Here is a 20557-nt window from a genome sequence, read left to right as displayed (position 1 = left end):
AAAACTTCGCCATGGATTTCATCACCGACCTACCCCGCTCTTCGGGCTGCACAGTCATTTTGGTGGTGGTGGATCGTTTTTCCAAGATGGCCCACTTCATCCCTCTGCCCGGTCTTCCCTCAGCGCCAAAGCTGGCCAGAGTTTTCATTCATAAGGACCGGGAGGACTCTGGAGGCCGACAGGGTAAGTATATCCCTATTTTTTATTATTTTTAACATCCTATCTTTTACTATTGATGCTGCATAGACAGTATCAATAGTAAAAAGTTGGTCACACTTGTCAAGCACTAGGCTTGTGTGTGACCAACCTGTCAGTCACTTTCCCAAGCAATGCTTCAAATCGCTTGGAAAGCGCTAGCATTCTGCAAGCAAAAATGCTTGCAAAGCGCTTGTGTTTTTTGGTAAAATGCATGTGAATTCCGCATGCATTTTACCAGTGGCGAGGAGTTGTGGAAATGCTATGGACAATTCTGCAGCATTTCTGCAACGTGGGCACATAGCCTAAAGTAGTTGCTGGCATTGGATCAGGACGCTGTGAAGGCGCGCCGGGTAGGTAAGTGTATTTTTTTTATGTTTTCTGATTGGGCCATGCATACCAGGTTGGGGGTGGGGGCAATAGGGATGGGGCCATGCATAACAGGACCGAGACGGGGGCCAATCATACCAGAATAGGGATGGGGCCCTGCATACCAGGATGAGATGGCGGCCCTGCATACCAGGATACGATGGGGCCCTGCAAACCAGGACGAGATAGTAACATATTAACATAGTTAGTAAGGCCGAAAAAAGACATTAGTCCATCCAGTTCAGCCTATAGAATTCTGTCAGAATAAATCCCCAGATCTACTTCCTTCTAAAGAACCAAATCACTGTAAGATACAGTATTGTTATGCTCCAGGAAGACATCCAGGCCTCTCTTGAACCCTTCGACTGAGTTCGCCATCACCACCTCCTCAGGCAGGGAATTCCAGATTCTCACTGCCCTAACAGTAAAGAATCCTCTTCTATGTTGGTGGAAAAACCATCTCTCCTCCAGATGCAGAGAATGCCCCCTTGTGACTGTCACCTTCCTTGGTATAAACAGATCCTGGGCGAGATATTTGTATTGTCCCCTTATATACTTATACATGGTTATTAGATCGCCCCTCAGTCGTCTTTTTTCTAGACTAAATAATCCTAATTTTGCTAATCTATCTGGGTATTGTAGTTCCCCCATCCTCTTTATTAATTTTGTTGCCCTCCTTTGTACTCGCTCTAGTTCCATTATATCCTTCCTGAGCACCGGTGCCCAAAACTGTACACAGTACTCCATGTGCGGTCTAACCAGGGATTTGTACCGAGGCAGTATATTGCTCTCATCATGTGTATCCAGACCTCTTTTAATGCACCCCATGATCCTGTTTGCCTTGGCAGCCGCTGCCTGGCACTGGCTGCTCCAGGTAAGTTTATCATTAACTAGGATCCCCAAGTCCTCCATGTCAGATTTACCCAGTGGCTTCCCGTTCAGTGTGTAATGGTGATATTGATTCCTTCTTCCCATGTGAATAACCTTACATTTGTCATTGTTAAACTGCATCTGCCACCTTTCGGCCCAAGTCTCCAACTTATCCAGATCCATCTGTAGCAGAAAACTATCTTCTCTTGTATTGACTGCTTTACATAGTTTTGTATCACCTGCAAATATCGATATTTTACTGTGTAAACCTTCTACCAGATCGTTGATAAATATGTTGAAGAGAATAGGTCCCAACACGGACCCTTGCGGTCCCCACTGGTCACAGCGACCCAGTTAGAGAATATACCATTTACAACCCCCCTCTGCTTTCTATCACTCAGCCAGTTACTTACCCATTTACACATGTTTTCCCCCAGACCCAGCATTCTCATTTTGTGCACCAACCTCTTGTGTGGCACTGTATCAAGCGCTTTGGAAAAATCAAGATATACCACGTCCAATGACTCACCTTGGTCCAGTCTATAGCTTACCTCTTCATAAAAACTGATTAGATTGGTTTGACAGGAGCAATTCCTCATAACCCCATGCTGATATGGAGTTACACAGTTATTCTCATTGAGATAATCCAGAATAACATCCCTCAGAAACCCTTCAAAAATTTTACCAACAATAGAGGTTAGACTTACTGGCCTATAATTTCCAGGTTCACTTTTAGAGCCCTGCATACCAGGACCGGGAAGGGAGTCTTGCATACCAGGACGAGATGGGGCCCTGCATACCAGGATAGGGATGGGGCCGTGCATACTAGTATAGGGATGAGGGTGATCATTCCTGCCAGGATAGGGATGAGGGGGCCATGTATACCAGGGTAGGTATAAGGGGGCCTTGTGTATCAGGATGGGGGTGAGGGGACCATACATACCAGGATAGGGGACATTAAGTACAGAATTGACCACATTTTTTGCTTTAATTTTTTTTCCTAATTTCCTCCTCTAAAACCTAGGTGCGTCTTATAGTCCAAAAAATATGGTATATATATATATATTTTTTTTTTCTCAGTGAACTCATTCCTCATGCTTGGCCTCATTAAAATAAAAACACTCATACTCCGCTTCAGCGGTGTTGAGACTCACGTTTTTAATGAATACTATTTTGATGCAAATACGATCTTTTGATCGCCCGTTATTGCATTTTAATGCAATGTTGCAGCTACCAAAAAACATAATTCTAGCGTTTTGGCTATTTCTCATTAAGCTGTTTAGCGATCGGGTTAATTATTTTTTATATTCATAGATCAAGCGATTCTGAGCATGGCGATACCAAATATGTATATGTTTTATTTTCTTGGTATTGTTTTATTTTGAATCGGGCGAAAGGGGAGTGATTTGAATTTTTATATATTTTTTTATATATTTTTAAAAACTTTTTTTTCTACTTTTGGCATTGTGAAGACATACAGCATTGTATCTTAATTAACCAGATGACTATTTTTTAGCAAAGGAAGAATAATAGAATGTCATCTGTATGCTGGCTTTCAAATTTAAGTGTTGATTTTTGGTTGGTCAAGATAACGGACTTTTGTTTGTGTCAGCCGGTAATATTGACTTTTATTGTGCGCTTATCCTTGATCACTAGTGATGTTTGCTGATATGCTAATTATGCATTGTGTTATGGAGCCAGTTTGTTGACTTCTAAAACAGAGAGGGAAAAACTATGCAAATAGTTTAAATAAAGTAATGTTACTTGATCTCATCTCCATTCTTACCCTTTATGTAAAGACTGAATGAGGGACACTTGTTAAGTCTAAAAATAGGTTACATGCCTCTGTATAAAGAGACAGAGAGAAACAGCCAGAGATTCTGCCAAGACATCCATACATCCCAAAAGGACCAGAGACAGGACAGCAGCCATTTTACATCATGGTTCCATTACGAGGGACACGGATCTATGATTCTAAGGGAAACAACCTAGGGGTTTTCAGCCTCGGTTGGAAGAATACAGATCTGCTCTATTGACCATCACTGAACCATGGATACATTTGGAGAAGCCAGGTTGTGATCCTCGGATCAACTGGCCTTGTATGGACTGTCATCTTCCTACACTTATTGTTACCTCCTCTCTGTGCATGCCACAGGTGTAGTAATCGACCCTGGAAGATGAAGCCAGCTTGTGATCCTCAGATCAACTGGCCTTGTATGGACTCAATGGACTGTCATCTTCCTACACTTGTCGTTATCTCCCCTGTTATGAATGGGTCACCGAGGAGGAAAAAACTAAACAAGCTAAGTCACAGAAAACCAGAGAGGTTGGTAACTATGCAGATTGCAGGTTCCTGATCCTAACCACACAACTAGCAGCAGCCGTGGAGCGTTCCTACGATAAATCTAGACGCCTCATCACAGCCGGAGGACTAAATAAGCCTAAAGCAAGAAAAGGGGAAAACTAACTGCCCCAGAGCAGACCCCAAAGGAAAGACAGCCCACACACATGTATTGACGGTGAAACAAGATGAAAGCACAAACACAGGCAAGAAAATAGGCTCAGCAAACGATGGGGCCCAAACTAACTAGAAAGGATAGGAAGGGAAGGACACTGTCTGCAATCTGCCAAAAACCCTACAAAAATAATGTCCAACACTTCTGATAGCAAAATTAACCCTGAAGTCACTAGACTTCTCCCACTATATCAGCACTCTGAAATATTCTGAGACAGAGCAAAAAGAGGCCAATCTAATAAGGGACAAAAAGCAAATTGGCAAATACAGATAAATAAGAGTGGAAATTCAGCACAGCCCCAGCCGGGGCTTGCTGACCACAAAAAAAAAATTGAATAGACCAACAAAATCAAGTGAGAACATTAGCCGAAAAACTTAGCTTGAGATGACTGGAACAGAGCTGAAAACCAAGGCCTGAAAAGCCAGAAGGAATCACCAGCACCAGAATAAGGCATCAGCTTGTCTTAAATCCAGTCTGAGATACCTGAGGTCCAATCGTCATCCTCATTATCAGGTGGCAGATCTCTACTGATTAAATCAGCCTCACTACCTCCTGTTACCACCAGAGGGAGCCTGGAAGGAGAACTCACAACTGGTAGACCAGAAAATGAACTCACAACACTCCCCTCTGTGTGCGTGTCACATGTGAGGTAGTGACGCTGGAAGATCTGTAGTCACAGCTGCTATTATCCGGTTTAGTCAGTGGAAAGATGAGTGTTATGAACGGGTAGCCGAGGAAGAAATAAAAAAAAATACAAGCTAAGTCTCAGAAAACCAAAGAGGTTGGTAACTATGCAGACTGCAGACCCCTGATCCTAACACGCAACTAGCAGCAGTCGTAGAGCGTTCCTACAGTGGTCCTAGATGCCTCGTCACAACCAGAGAACTAAATAAGCCTAAAGCAGGAAAAGAGGAAAACTAACTGCCCCAGAGCAGACCCCAAAGGAGAGACAGCCCGCCACATGTATTGACGGTGAAAAAAGATGAAAACACAAAGGCAGGAAAATAGGCTGAGCAAACGATGGGGTCAAACTAGCTAGAAAGGACAGGAAAGAAAAGACACTGTCTGCAGTCTGCCAAAAAACCCTACAAAATGTCCAACACAACTGATAGCAAAATTAACCCTGAAGTCACTAGACTTCTCCCACTATATCAGCACTCTGAAATATTCTGAGACAGAGCAAAAAGAGGCCAATCTAAAAAGGGACAAAAGAAAGGCAATTTGGCAAATAAGAGTGAAAATTCAGCACAGCCCAGCCGGGCTGGCTGACCACACAAAAAACTGAAAAGACCAACAAGAGCAAGTGTGGACATTAGCAAAAAACAGACTTATCTTGAGAAGACTGGAACAGAGCTGAGTCCTAGACCTGAGAAACAGACTGAATCACCAGCACTAGGATAGGGCGTCGGCTGTCTTATATCCAATCTGATACTCCAGAGATCCAATCGTTATCTTCCTCACCAGGTGGCAGGTCACTACCACTTAAACCAACCTCACTACCTCCTGTCACCACCAGAGGGAGAACGGAAGGGGAACTCTCAACTGGTGGAGCAGAAAATGAGCTTATAACAGATGAGACTCTGTGATGTGCCCCATCTTGGGTATTTTGCTGGGACTGTTCTATGTGTTATCTGCCTGTTTTGTGGTTCAGTAAAGCATTGCCACACTGCATTACCCTCACTGTGTGTTGTCTGAGTAGTGTTTTGCCCACATTAAAAGGACAGCAGGAATTTGGTAGGACGATCTCTGGTCTATGCGGTTTCGGCTAGTGGACTGGAGTGCCCACTGACCCCCCATGTCTCCACAGGTATGCTTCAATAGTGTCCATGGGAGACTAGAAGCTGCCATAACCCGATCAGCTCTGCTACATAGAGGCAATGACCAGATCTCCTGTATGTAGCAGAGTTGCTCACTTGCTATGAGCGCCGACTAATGGGCAGCACTCTTAGGATCCGGCAGTCACAAAACCATAGAGGTCAGTTAGAGATCTCTGGCTGTCATGCCAACCCAATAGTGACCCACGATCACGTGACAGGGTCACTGATGGGTGGAATTTCCAGCCTATTGTGCCGGAAAAAATGTGGGCTAAGTGCCAAAGCCCACATCAAAGGGAGGGAGTCCGACATCGGCATACATTTACACCCGATGTCAGAAAGGGTTAAAGGGGATTTTTTTCAGAGACAGAAGTGGTAATCAATCATGTATACATACAGATAATTACAGAAATACACAGCTTCTAATGGTAAATAGTATAGAGTTAAGACAAGAAAATATAATTTGTGTAAACCATGTGTAAATCATGACCGGAATTATGCTGGATGGACTCGTTGCCATGGAGACCGGATGGGCCCACACCACGCGAGCGTTCAGCATCCCCAGTGAAGCAGGAGGTTCAGGATGAAAACCTGTTGGTAAGACCAAGATGAATAATGCTGCATAGAGCCATCTGGTAGCGATCAGTCAGGTGAAGTGATAGTGAGGGGGGTCCGGAAACAAAACAATGCAGGTGAAAAGAGCCAAATGTGACCCCACCAAGTGACCAGTGAGAGTGCAACGGGTAAGAAAAGAGAATAAAAGCGATATGGTAAAGATATAAAGAGAAAAGCAGCTTAATAACAGTGATGATAATAAAATCTATGGGAAGTGTTTGTGGTGAAGTGTATACACTCCTAGAAATGTTTCCTCTACAATATAGAGATATAAATGATCAGTATTAGGACGTGTAACAAAGAGGAATCTGTTATTATACAGAGAGAATGTAACGAGCAATAAATGACGGGAATAATCGGGAATGAAATTGTTATTAATAATATAATGAGATCCCAGCACCTGACACTTCCCGGGATATATGGGCTTATATTAGAATCCCAATTACCAACTGGAAAGATAAAAACAAAGGAAAAGGGCGGAACAAAAAAACAAGCCCCAAACACCTCATAACCCACAATGTAAGGGCAGAAAAATACCGGAAATATAAGTTTCTATTCACACTGCAATATTAGTCACCTGTGATCTGTGTCTCTCCCAGAAGAGAAGTCATCACAGCGTCATTCCCCGTAATAACCGTATAGAGGAGGAAATGATCGCGGAGAGAGCGTCCATTGTTAGAATAGTGGGGAGACACAGATGGGATCCAATGCTCCTGACTGTCCGGATGTCTAGAGGATCGTCACCATCGGAGAGTAAAGTGCAGATCGGCGATCTTGTGACCGGTGTATTATGGGGAAATAAGAAACAAATAAGACACATTGAGATCAGAGAAAACTGTTCTATGTAATAAAGAGTGTAGAGAACGAATTCCACCAAACCCCCTATAGGAAAGGGGAGAAGCGGAGAACTTCATCTACACCATTGGGATGTCAGGGATTTAATTGCCGGATCCATTTAGTTTCTAATTGTGACCAGTAGTGATGGGCGTATCCCCCGATGATCAGGATCGGTGGGTTCACCCGAGTTTTTTTGTAAACTTTGAGCTTGGGGCCAGAGATGACGCGAACTTGCATCCGAACCCCGAGCTTGGACTTTACAGATATGGGATGGGGCGGGGGGGCTGTAAAACAAAGCATAAAATTAATAATAAACATTATAATTATAGTTACTGGTCCAGTGACGCGTCCTCCCGTCCCGCTGTCTCCCGGCCGCATCTACTTCCGGGGCCGCTCATTAACTTCCGGGTTATTCACTCCATTGCTCGGCAATTTTCAGCCGGCGTTGGCAGTGTTCATGCGGTTACATCAGGGTTCACCCCAGGTCATGGCCCGACCCATGAACTGGGATGAACCCTGACATCACCACACGAACACTGCAGGAAAAAGCCAAAGACTGCCGAGAGCAGTGAATACCGCCGGAAGGTAATGCGCGGCCCCGGAAGCAGATGTGGCCGGGAGTCAGCGGGATGGGAGGACACGTCGCTGGACAGGTAAGTATAATATTTATTATTAATTTTATGCTATTACAGGCCCTGGACCCGAACTGTAACACGGGTTTCCCATGGAAATCCATGTTCAGGACCTTATGACCGAGCAGTATATGTTTGGTACAGGGTCGGAACTTTACAGTTTGGGTTCGCCCATCCCTAGTGACCAGAATTTTTTCCAGTCGCCCCCTATTGGTAACCAGGACCCTATTGATGGCAGAGACACGGAGTAAGCTGGAATCACAGGTATGTTTCTTTATAGTCAACTCCTCTAAATCAGAAGCCATGAACATAACGCTGACCTGAAACAACTAATTTCTAACTTTCCCTGTAAGCGGCAGAAAGACGCAATTAACCCCTTCATGCTGCGGCCCATTTTCGTTTTTTGTTTCTATTTTTTCCTTCCCTTCTTCCCAGAGCCATAACTCTTTATCTCTCTGTCCACATAGACATATGAGGGCTTGATGTTTGTGGGGCGAGTTGTACTTTTCAATGACTCCCTTAATTTTACCACATAGTGTACTCAAAAACAAGGAAAAAATTCCAAGTGCAGTGAAATTGTGAAAAAAGCAATTCTGACATTGTTTTTTGTGAATTGTTTTTACGGTGTACATTTTATGGTAAAACTGACCATGCTATATGAATCATAGAATCATAGAATCGTAGAGTTGGAAGGGACCTCCTGGGCCATCTGGTCCAACCCCCTGCTCAAAGCAGGATTCTCTAAATCATCCCAGACAGATGTCTGTCCAGCCTCTGTTTGAAGACTTCCATTGAAGGAGAACTCACCACTTCTCATGGCAGCCTGTTCCACTCATTGATCACTCTAACTGTCAAAAAGTTTTTTCTAATATCTAATCTGTGTCTCTCTCCTCCTCCCATTCAGTTTCATCCCATTGCTTCTAGTCTTTCCTTGTGCAAATGAGAATAAAGTTGATCCTTCTACAATGTGACAGCCCTTTAGATATTTGTTGACAGCTATTAAGTCTCCTCTCAGACTTCTCTTTTGCAAACTAAACATTCCCAAATCCTGCAACCTTTCCTCATAAGACAGGGTTTGCAGACCGGTCACCATTCTGGTCGCTATTTTCTGAACTTGCTCCAGTTGATGTCTTTTTTAAAATGTGGTGCCCCAAACTGGACACAATATTCCAGATGAGGTCTGACCAAAGAGGAGTAGAGGGAAATAATGACTTCACGTGATCTAGACTGTATGCTTCTGTTAATACATCCTAGAATTGCATTTGCCTTTTTTGCTGCTGCATCACACTGTTGACTCATATTCAGTCTGTGATCTATTAGTATACCCAAGTCTTTTTCACATGTTCTGTCACTTAGCCCTATTCCTCCCATTCTGTATATGCTTTTTTCATTTTTATTGCCCAGATGTAGTACTTTGCATTTTTCCCTGATAAAAACCATTCTGTTAGTTGCTGCCCACTGCTCCAGTTTATTTATATCTTTTTGAATCCTCTCTCTCTCTTCTCTAGTATTAGCTATCCCTCCTAGCTTTGTGTCATCAGCAAATTTAATCAGTTTACCCTCAATTCCTTCATCTAAATCGTTGATAAAGATGTTGAACAATACAGGGCCCAGGACAGAGCCCTGTGGTACCCCACTTGAGACATTCTTCCAACTGGATGTGCAGCCATTTACGACCACTCTTTGGGTCCGATCACTAAGCCAGTTATGAATCCACCTAACAGTTGCCTTGTCCATTCCATACCAAGTCATTTTTTTCAAGAAGGATTGTGTGAGATACTTTGTCAAATGCTTTGCTGAAGTCAAGATATACTATATCTACAGCATTTCCCTGATCCACCCAATCAGTGATTCTGTCATAGAAGGAAATTAAGTTAGTCTGACATGACTTATTAGCTACAAACCCATGCTGACTCTGTTTAATCATTTCATTCTTATCCAGGTACTTACATACATGTTGTTTAACAATTTGTTCAAAGATCTTTCCTGGTATAGAAGTCAGACTCACCGGCCTATAGTTGCCTGGGTCCACTTTCTTCCCTTTTTGAAGATAGGAACATTTGCTCTTCTCCAGTCTTCTGGGACTTCTCCTGTACTCCAAGAATTTTCAAATATTATGGAGAGGGGTTCAAAAATGTCTTCTGCTATCTCCTTCAGTACTCTGGGGTGTAGTTCATCTGGACCTGGAGACTTGAATTCATTTAGGTTAGCTGTTTCCTCACTATCTTTCTGTTTATAGATATCCTGGATTCTTCTACTCCCTTAATAGGACAGTGAAAAACAGTTGATGTTACATTTCCTTTCTGAGAGAAAACAGATGCAAAATAGGAATTTAAAAGTTCGGCCTTTTCAACATCCTGTCTTACCATTTCATCATTTTCATCCGGTAAAATCCTATAGCATCTTTGACTTTTCTTTTACTTTTGAGATATCCCCAAAATCCTTTATTATTGCTTTTGACAACTCTTGCAAGCCTCAATTCATTTTCAGCTTAAGAAAATCTGATTTGTGCCCTGCAAGTTCTGCAGACAGCATTATATTCTTCTTTAGATATGCCTCCCTCTTTCCATTTTATAAACATTTCATTCTTCCTTTATAGCATGTGCTTAAGTTCTGTGTTCATCCATCCTGGTTTCCTGAAATGCTTCCTGTTCTTCCCTCTTTTTGGAATTGTTAACAATTCTGCTTTGAGAATTTCATTTTTCAAGATTTCCCATCCTTCCTGGACAGTTTTGTCCTTAAGGATATCCAGCCAATGGATCCCTCCAATTCTCTTTCTGAATCCCTTAAAATCTGCCTTTCTGAAATCTAACCTTGACATCTGAGTCTTCACAGGTCTTCCTCCTCTAGTTATCCAAAATTCTAAAATAGCACGGTCGCTACCTCCTAGGGTCCCAGCCACTTTTACCTCCTCAACCATTTCCTCCCTGTTTAGAAGGATTAGATCCAAGGTAGCAGTTCCCCTTGTTTTCTCCCCTACCTTTTGGAAGATAAAGTTGTTAGCAAGAGAGGATAAGAATTTCCTTGACCTGCTAGTTTTGTCTGATTCCCAACAAATGTCAGGATAGTTGAAATCTCCCATGAAAACTATGTCATATTTTTGGAGAACTTGGCCATTTGATGCATAAAGAGTTCATCCATATCTTCAGCTTGCACAGGCGGCCTGTAGTAAATGCCTACAATGGTGTCCTTTCCATTGTTCTGTCCTTGTATTCTTACTCTCAACAGGGAATCCCCCATGACCGCCACTCTCCGTTTCTTCTTCACAACATTTTTCTTTCTCCATCCAGGAGGATTCAGAAGGTGTACAAGGTTGCTGTTTGTGGGCAGAGTCTTATCCTGATGTATTTCTTCATCATTCTCCTGCGTAAGAGCCTGGTACTGGTTCCTGAGCAGTATGGGTGCTGACTGCCTCCTGATCCTCCTGCTTCTCTGGGTCACATGTTTCCATTCCTCTGTTTCTTTAGGTGCACTTCGAATTTCTTCTCTTTCTGTAACATGAAGAGATTAGAGTTGAGCGACTTTTGGTTTTTTAGGGTCACGTTTCGTTTCGTGAAACCCGACTTTTCCAAAAGTCGGGTCGAGCAAGATCGTCCGATTATAGGGAAAAGTCGGGGTCGTCCCGAAACACGAAACCCAATGTAAGTCAATGGGGAATAAAAGTCGGCAGTGAGAGGAGGACAGGAAACACACCAACAGTGCCCATTTGAATGCCAAAAGCATCAATTCTTCTTACTTAAGCTTGTCAACCTTAATTAACTTCATAATACAAGTTACGCACTGAAAAATGGGGGTTATTTGGCTAAAGTTGTGGGGGGTAGGGCTGGCTCCAGGTTTTCATGTGCCCTGGGCGAAAGAGCGCCCCTTTAACACATACCACAACTCATCATGCTCTGATACGGCAGAGAAATAGCGGTATAGTACAATGAAAAATACCTCACTTTTTACATCTCATGACGAGGCCCATCTATTTCTCCATACAGAATCATTGGTCCCATATAATGTTTGAAACAGTATATGATGAGCTCCACATAATGCTACAGTATATGTTGGTCCCCATGGATGAAGCTCTACTGTCTTATGGGCCCAAATAATGCTACAAACATAATGGGCCCCATTTCTAATGCTCTAGTGTATAATGGGCCCTGTAAATGCTGCTCCAGTGTCTGATATCCACCTTTGGAATGTTCCAGTGTATGGTGGGCCCCATCTATTATTCTCAGACGGTGTTAGGCCCAGTATGGATTGCACGTGATTGCACAAAGGTTAGAAAGGGTACCGTATCCCCAGATAACATGTATGGATAGCGTACATATTCAAAATATATGTCTCAGGAGGCAGGCTCAGACGGTGTTAGGCCCAGTATGGATTGCACGTGATTGCACAAAGGTTAGAAAGGGTACCGTATCCCCAGATAACATGTATGGATAGCGTACACATTCAAAATATATGTCTCAGGAGGCAGGCTCAGACGGTGTTAGGCCCAGTATGGATTGCACGTGATTGCACAAAGGTTAGAAAGGGTACCGTATCCCCAGATAACATGTATGGATAGCGTACACATTCAAAATATATGTCTCAGGAGGCAGGCTCAGACGGTGTTAAGCCCAGTATGGATTGCACGTGATTGCACAAAGGTTAGAAAGGGTACCGTATCCCCAGATAACATGTATGGATAGCGTACACATTCAAAATATATGTCTCAGGAGGCAGGCTCAGACGGTGTTAGGCCCAGTATGGATTGCACGTGATTGCACAAAGGTTAGAAAGGGTACCGTGTCCCCAGACAACATGTATGGATAGCGTACACATTCAAAATATATGTCTCAGGACGCAGGCTCAGACGGTGTTAGGCCCAGTATGGATTGCACGTGATTGCACAAAGGTTAGAAAGGGTACCGTATCCCCAGATAACATGTATGGATAGCGTACACATTCAAAATATATGTCTCAGGAGGCAGGCTCAGACGGTGTTAGGCCCAGTATGGATTGCATGTGATTGCACAAAGGTTAGAAAGGGTACCGTATCCCCGGATAACATGTATGGATAGCGTACACATTCAAAATATATGTCTCAGGAGGCAGGCTCAGACGGTGTTAGGCCCAGTATGGATTGCACGTGATTGCACAAAGGTTAGAAAGGGTACCATATCCCCGAATAACATGTATGGATAGCGTACACATTCAAAATATATGTCTATACATCAGGAGGCAGGCTCAGACGGTGTCAGGCACAGTATGGATTTGACGGCCCAGATTACACAGCGGAGGAGCAGGGAGAGGTAAAGATTGCAAATGCTGGGGCCCTGCCCAAGCAAGGGGGGCCCACTCGTGGGCGTCGGTACTGGCACTGGGCCCCTCATAGTACAGCAGTGTGTCTGACGGCGGGTGTGCACCACCACCGTCAGAGACACTTGATTGCACTATGAGGGACCCTGTGCCAGTGCCCGCGCCCAAGAGTCGGCCTACCCACCTGTCCAGGGCAACGGCACTCGCACGGTGTCGTGCGCTAGGTGGTGACCCCGGCCATGGGGGGGGAGGCAGCACAGTTAGGGAGTTTTAGAAAGTGGCATATGTTGATGTTGGACATTCAGCTGATGCAAAAGGCGAAATAGGTGAAGTACCAGGAAGAGGTGGACCAAAGCAAGCCATTTTTCTGTCACCCTATGTGTCATCAGGGGAAGGTGGGACAAAATCCTTGGAAACCCATGCGTGGTTCATTTTAATGAAGGTTAGATCATCCACATTTTGGGTTGACAGACGGGTCCTTTTTTCTGTCAGGATTGATCCAGCTGCACTGAAGACTCTTTCCGATAGCACACTTGCAGCTGGGCAAGCGAGCTCCTGTAAGGCATATTGGGCCAATTCAGGCCAGGTGTCCAGTTTAGCGGCCCAATAGTCAAAGGGGAATGACCTGTGTGGGAGAACATCGATATGGGAGGAAAAGTAGTTTGTAACCATAGTTGACAACTGCTGTCTCCTGTCACTTTCCATCGATGCAGTATTACCAGTTGTGTGAGCGGTATTTGAAAAATCAGTCCACAACATTGTCATGAAACCCCTGTCTCCAACGCCACTTCTGCTGTGTGCACCACGAACACCTCTGCCAAGCTGCCCCCGGCCCGTACGGCTCGTGTGAGAACCATCACCGCTGCTGTGTGCTGGGAATGCCTCAAGCAACCGATTTACCAGAGTTGCTTGTTTATTAGCCAATATTAGGTCAAGGTTCTCCTGTGGCATGATGTTTTGTAATTTGCCTTTATAGCGTGGATCCAGGATGCTGGCCAACCAGTAGTCGTCATCGTTCATCATTTTGGCAATGCGGGGGTCCCTTTTTAGGATCCGCAAGGCATAATCTGACATGTGGGCCAATGTTCCCGGTGTCAATGATGCACTGCGAGTGCTGGGTGGAGGAGCACTTTCTGGCAAATCCACATCCCTCCAGTCACGCACAAACCCTGTACCAGACCTTGCCACGCCAACATTTTCACTTGCCCCACGAGATGCATCCTCCTCCCCTAAGTAATCATCCCCATCATCATCCTCCTCCTCCTCTTCTTCCTCCACCTCGTCCAGGAGAGGTCCCTGAGCAGACAATGGCTGAATGTCATCAAGGATTCCCTCCTCCTCTTCCTCCTCATCAACATTGGCTGCAGACGCCTGCTCCTTAAGGTGCGTCAAAGTTTGCATGAGCAGACGCATAAGTGGGATGCTCATGCTTAGGATGGCGTCGTCTGCGCTTACCAGCCGTGTGCATTCCTCAAAACACTGAAGGACTTTACAAAGGTCTTTCAGCTTCGACCACTGCACACCTGTCAACTCCATGTCTGCTCTCAAAGTGCCTGGCCGTGTATCCTCCAACAAATGCATTATGGCCTGCCTCTGCTCGCACAGCCGCTCCACCATGTGCAGGGTGGAGTTCCACCTTGTTGCAATGTCGATAATGAGGCGGTGGTTGGGAAGGTGGAGCAATCGCTGCAGCTTCTGCATACGAACGGAGTGTACAGGCGACCGGCGGATGTGCGCGCACAGTCTTCGCACCTTCTGGAGCAGGGCTGTTAACTCCGGATAATTTTTGAAGAAGCACTGCACCACCAGGTTCAAGGTGTGAGCCAAGCAAGGTATGTGGCTGAGTTTTGAAAGGGCTATGGCTGCCACAAAATTACGGCCGTTATCACTAACTACCTTGCCTGCCTCAAGATGTACACTGCCCAGCCATGACTCAGTTTGTCGCTTCAAGTACTCGGCCAGCACCTCGGCGGTGTGTCTGTCGCCCAAACACATCATCTGCAACACAGCCTGCTGACGCTTTCCACTAGCTGCTCGATAGGGGGACACATCATGTGCAACAGTGGCAGCTGCAGATGGAGTGCTCGTACGACTGCCCTCTGTGGACGAGCTTTCGCTTCTGGAGGAGGAGGAGGAGGAGGAGGAGGGTCGAACGCCTACAGCCAACTGTTTCCTATACCATGGGCTAGGCAGCACTGTCCCACCACCGCTGTCCCCTGTGGACCCTGCATCCACCACATTAACCCAGTGCGCAGTGATGGACACGTAACGGCCCTGGCCATGCCGACTGGACCATGCATCAGTTGTGAGGTGCACCTTTCCGCTCACTGACTGCTTGAGTGCATGGACAATGCGGTCTTTCACATGATGGTGGAGGGCTGGGATGGCTTTGCGAGAGAAGAAGTGGCGACTGGGTAGGTCATAGCGTGGTACTGCATAGGCCATGAGTTCGCGGAAAGCTGTGCTTTCCACCAACCGAAAGGGCATCATCTCAAACGAGATTAGTTTGGCAATGTGGGCGTTCAAACCCAGTGTACGCGGATGAGAGACTGAGTACTTTCTTGACCTACTCATAGTGTCTGGGAGGGTGAGCTGGACTTGAGAGCTGCATATGGTGGAAGTAGCGGTGGACAGGGCGGACTGAGAGAGGGTTGATGATGGTGATGGAGTTGGTGTTCTTTCTGATGGCCTAGAATCAGTCTTTCGTTGATATAACAGTGGGATTCCCTGACTGCTGTGGTCTTGCAACGACACCTCAACATTTTCTGCTGTGCTAACCGGTGGGCTTACAGTGGGGGAAACAATGCAGCGTTGCTGACTACCTTCGTTGTGATCAGTTGCACATGTGGCACTTGAGGTTTGGTGTTGTGTCCACGCTTGCAAGTGCATGCTGGTTAAATGTCTAAGCATGCAACTGGTATTCAAATTTTTCAGATTTTTCCCTCGGCTAAAGGTCTTTGCGCACTTCTTACAGATAACCTTGGCCTGATCATGAGGATTTTGTTCAAAAAAGTGCCACACTGCACTCTTCCTACTTTGGCAGACATTTTGCGGCCTAGCACGCTGTGATCTTTTGGCCCTCTGGACAAGCTGTCCAGCAACTCTTTTGATGTTTGGAACCTGTCTTTGGAGTGCTCCGGGCCTGCCAGATAACAGCTGTTGCGATGTTGATGTCTGCTGTGGATGCTCCTCATCTGAGCTATTGGAAGCAGCACCCTCTTCCCCCAATGGATGCCAATCTGGGTCAACAACTGGGTCATCCATCACCTCCTCTTCTATGTCATGTGCACCTTCCTCTGTGTCACCGTGTATGGTGGTATAGTGTGCGGGAAGGGGCACCTGAGTCTCATCAGGGTCAGAATCTGGCACTGTACACTGCGAGGACAATGTAGTGCTCTGAGTGAATGTACCAGCAGAATCATCCATCAGTGGCTGTGCATCAGTGCACTCCATGTCAGATTCATCTTGGCCTGGGTAATTCACCATTTCACTTGATAATCCAGGCATGGTATGTGAAAACAGCTCCATGGAGTAATCAGTAGTATGGCCTGCGTCATCCTTCAATCTTGGTTGGGGTGAAGGACACAAGGAAAGGTGTGGTTCATGAACATGAGCCTCCAATGACGACTCAGTGCTTTTACTTTTTACAACTGAAGAAGAGGAGGCGATAGAGCTGGAGGCTGAGTCAGCAATGTAAGACAAAACTTTTTCCTGATGCTCTGGCTTTAAAAGCGGTTTGCCAACTCCTAGAAAACTAAGCGTTCGAGGCCTTATGTAGCCAGACGATGACGCAGGGTCAGCACCTCCTGCATTCGGTCCTATTTTGCTCTTGCCACTACTATCAGATCCACCACCAACACCATCATTACCAGCTGCCAACCCCCGCCCAATTCCACGGCCTCTTCCACCAGCCTTCCTCATTTTTGGTAGAAATGTAGACAAAATCCAACAAACTATATAGTAATGTAAAACAAGGTACAAGGTGTCTATAGGACAGGGGAGATTTTGAATTTCTGCAGACACTTGTGGACACTGGACACTTTTGGATTGTGTGAGGCCCACTGATATCTGAGCGCTATGTGACAGGCTCGATGGCACAGCTGTGACCAAAGTGACTAGAGGATAAGGGAGATTTTGAATCTCTGCACACACTTTTGGACACTGGACACTTTTGGATTGTGTGAGGCCCACTGATATCTGAGCGCTACGTGACAGGCTCGATGGCACAGCTGTGACCAAAGTGACTAGAGGATAAGGGAGATTTTGAATCTCTGCACACACTTTTGGACACTGGACACTTTTGGATTGTGTGAGGCCCAATGAATATCTGAGCGCTATGTGACAGGCTCGATGGCACAGCTGTGACCAAAGTGACTAGAGGATAAGGGAGATTTTGAATCTCTGCACACACTTTTGGACACTGGATGGACACTTTTGGATTGTGTGAGGCCCACTGATATCTGAGCGCTATGTGACAGGCTCGATGGCACAGCTGTGACCAAAGTGACTAGAGGATAAGGGAGATTTTGAATCTCTGCACACACTTTTGGACACTGGATGGACACTTTTGGATTGTGTGAGGCCCACTGATATCTGAGCGCTATGTGACAGGCTCGATGGCACAGCTGTGACCAAAGTGACTAGAGGATAAGGGAGATTTTGAATCTCTGCACACACTTTTGGACACTGGACACTTTTGGATTGTGTGAGGCCCAATGAACATCTGAGCGCTATGTGACAGGCTCGATGGCACAGCTGTGACCAAAGTGACTAGAGGATAAGGGAGATTTTGAATCTCTGCACACACTTTTGGACACTGGATGGACACTTTTGGATTGTGTGAGGCCCACTGATATCTGAGCGCTATGTGACAGGCTCGATGGCACAGCTGTGACCAAAGTGACTAGAGGATAAGGGAGATTTTGAATCTCTGCACACACTTTTGGACACTGGATGGACACTTTTGGATTGTGTGAGGCCCACTGATATCTGAGCGCTATGTGACAGGCTCGATGGCACAGCTGTGACCAAAGTGACTAGAGGATAAGGGAGATTTTGAATCTCTGCACACACTTTTGGACACTGGACACTTTTGGATTGTGTGAGGCCCAATGAATATCTGAGCGCTATGTGACAGGCTCGATGGCACAGCTGTGACAAAAGTGACTAGAGGATAAGGGAGATTTTGAATCTCTGCACACACTTTTGGACACTGGATGGACACTTTTGGACTGTGTGAGGCCCACTGATATCTGAGCGCTATGTGACAGGCTCGATGGCACAGCTGTGACCAAAGTGACTAGAGGATAAGGGAGATTTTGAATCTCTGCACACACTTTTGGACACTGGATGGACACTTTTGGATTGTGTGAGGCCCACTGATATCTGAGCGCTATGTGACAGGCTCGATGGCACAGCTGTGACCAAAGTGACTAGAGGATAAGGGAGATTTTGAATCTCTGCACACACTTTTGGACACTGGATGGACACTTTTGGATTGTGTGAGGCCCACTGATATCTGAGCGCTATGTGACAGGCTCGATGGCACAGCTGTGACCAAAGTGACTAGAGGATAAGGGAGATTTTGAATCTCTGCACACACTTTTGGACACTGGATGGACACTTTTGGATTGTGTGAGGCCCACTGATATCTGAGCGCTATGTGACAGGCTCGATGGCACAGCTGTGACAAAAGTGACTAGAGGATAAGGGAGATTTTGAATCTCTGCACACACTTTTGGACACTGGATGGACACTTTTGGATTGTGTGAGGCCCACTGATATCTGAGCGCTATGTGACAGGCTCGATGGCACAGCTGTCACCAAAGTGACTAGAGGATAAGGGAGATTTTGAATCTCTGCACACACTTTTGGACACTGGACACTTTTGGATTGTGTGAGGCCCAATGAATATCTGAGCGCTATGTGACAGGCTCGATGGCACAGCTGTGACAAAAGTGACTAGAGGATAAGGGAGATTGGATTGCTTTTAATAAAGCAGTTTGCGGAGCAGTGGGTAAACAGCAATACAGGAATGTCAGGAAGCCTTAGAAGGCAGCCCAACAACCAACACCACTGATACACCACTATATAGCCTCCCCTTGCACTGCACACACAGTGACTGGTGTGTTGTGCAGGCCAAATTGCTAGCAGCAGAAGCAGTTTTTTTGTCTTCTCAGCAGGACAAAAAAAAAAATTGGGATTGCTTTTAAAAAAGCAGTTTGCGGAGCAGTGGGTAAACAGCAATGCAGGAATGTCAGGAAGCCTTAGAAGGCAGCCCAACAACCAACACCACTGATACACCACTATATAGCCTCCCCTTGCACTGCACACACAGTGACTGGTGTGTTGTGCAGACCAAATCGCTAGCAGCAGAAGCAGTTATTTTGTCTTCTTCCCTACCTAACGCTCTCCCTACAGAATCAGCAGCAACCTCTCCCTATACTAAGATAGGCAGAAGTAAGATGGCGGTCGGCGTGCACGCCCTTTTATACCCCCTGTGATGCCCACCAAAGCAAGCCAATCACTTGCATGCCCTTCTGAAAGATGGTGGTGACCCATGCCTATGTCATCACGTTGCCCACAGTGTGCGTGGATCCTGATTGGCTGAAAAAGAGCGCAAAACAAACTTTTGAAACGCGTCTTTGGCACGTAAGTCGCCGACCTCATGGCCGACCTCATCCTAGGGTCGTGTTTCGTTTCATGAAACCCGACTTTGCCAAAAGTCGGCGACTTTTGAATTTTTTCGACTCGTTTCACTCAACTCTAGTGCTAACACACAGTGAAGAGGATCAGCTCTCAGTATTAGTATGTTTAATTAGAAGCATGGTGTGCTGGCATTCCACACTGAGGTCTGCTCCTTACAGGTCTCACATTACAGAGACCATGCTACAATGAAAGTACTCACGTGATCCCTGTTGCTCTGACCTAGCGTCTCAAGCAGAGAGCTAGCAGGGAGGGTGAGGACAGTGTGCAGTAGCTAATAGTTAAGATAAGTCCCTGACACGCCGGGGAGTCGGCTTTCTATAAGGCAGGTGGAGGAGGCGACCTGTGTTTTCAGTGCTGCAGTCGCACGCTTCACTTCCAGTGACGTCATGAATATTTATAAGCTATAATGAGCGGGACCGGAAGTGAAGTGTGCGTAGCTGCTGCTGTGAAGGAAGGGGGTAAGAAACACCCGAGAGAAGAGATGTATACCAGGGGAGACAGACCAGTGGGGGTGACTCGAGTATAAGCCGAGAGGGGCACTTTCAGCCCAAAAAGTTGGGCTGAAAATCTCGGCTTATACTCAAGTATATACGGTAGCTTGTTAGGGTTATGGTGAGATCACATGGTGAACAGGAGCTACAGTCTGAGGAAAGGGCTAAAAAGCCTTCACTAGACCCCTGTACAGCTGTATAATGAGGCCCAGGCTTTATAG

The 20557-nt window shown here is 45.7% G+C and overlaps 2 protein-coding genes across 2 annotated transcripts in view; one reads left to right on the top strand and one right to left on the bottom strand.

Annotated features, from left to right (window-relative positions):
- LOC141074981 (oocyte zinc finger protein XlCOF8.4-like) overlaps positions 1-20557 on the top strand; it is a 287451-nt gene that overhangs the window by 123913 nt on the left and 142981 nt on the right. The gene's annotated exons all lie outside the window — the stretch shown is intronic.
- LOC141074984 (uncharacterized) overlaps positions 1-20557 on the bottom strand; it is a 177234-nt gene that overhangs the window by 73218 nt on the left and 83459 nt on the right. Inside the window, 1 exon segment of the mRNA XM_073562311.1 lies at positions 4358-4363. Within this exon segment, the coding sequence (XP_073418412.1) occupies positions 4358-4363 (6 nt within the window).

This window comes from Dendrobates tinctorius, unplaced genomic scaffold (assembly GCF_039654945.1).
Source record: "Dendrobates tinctorius isolate UK_male_01 unplaced genomic scaffold, ASM3965494v1 ptg000345l, whole genome shotgun sequence".
NCBI classification, from domain to species: Eukaryota; Metazoa; Chordata; class Amphibia; order Anura; family Dendrobatidae; genus Dendrobates; species Dendrobates tinctorius.
Note: the sequence above shows the minus strand (reverse complement) of the source record. Positions and strands in the feature narration are given on the sequence as shown.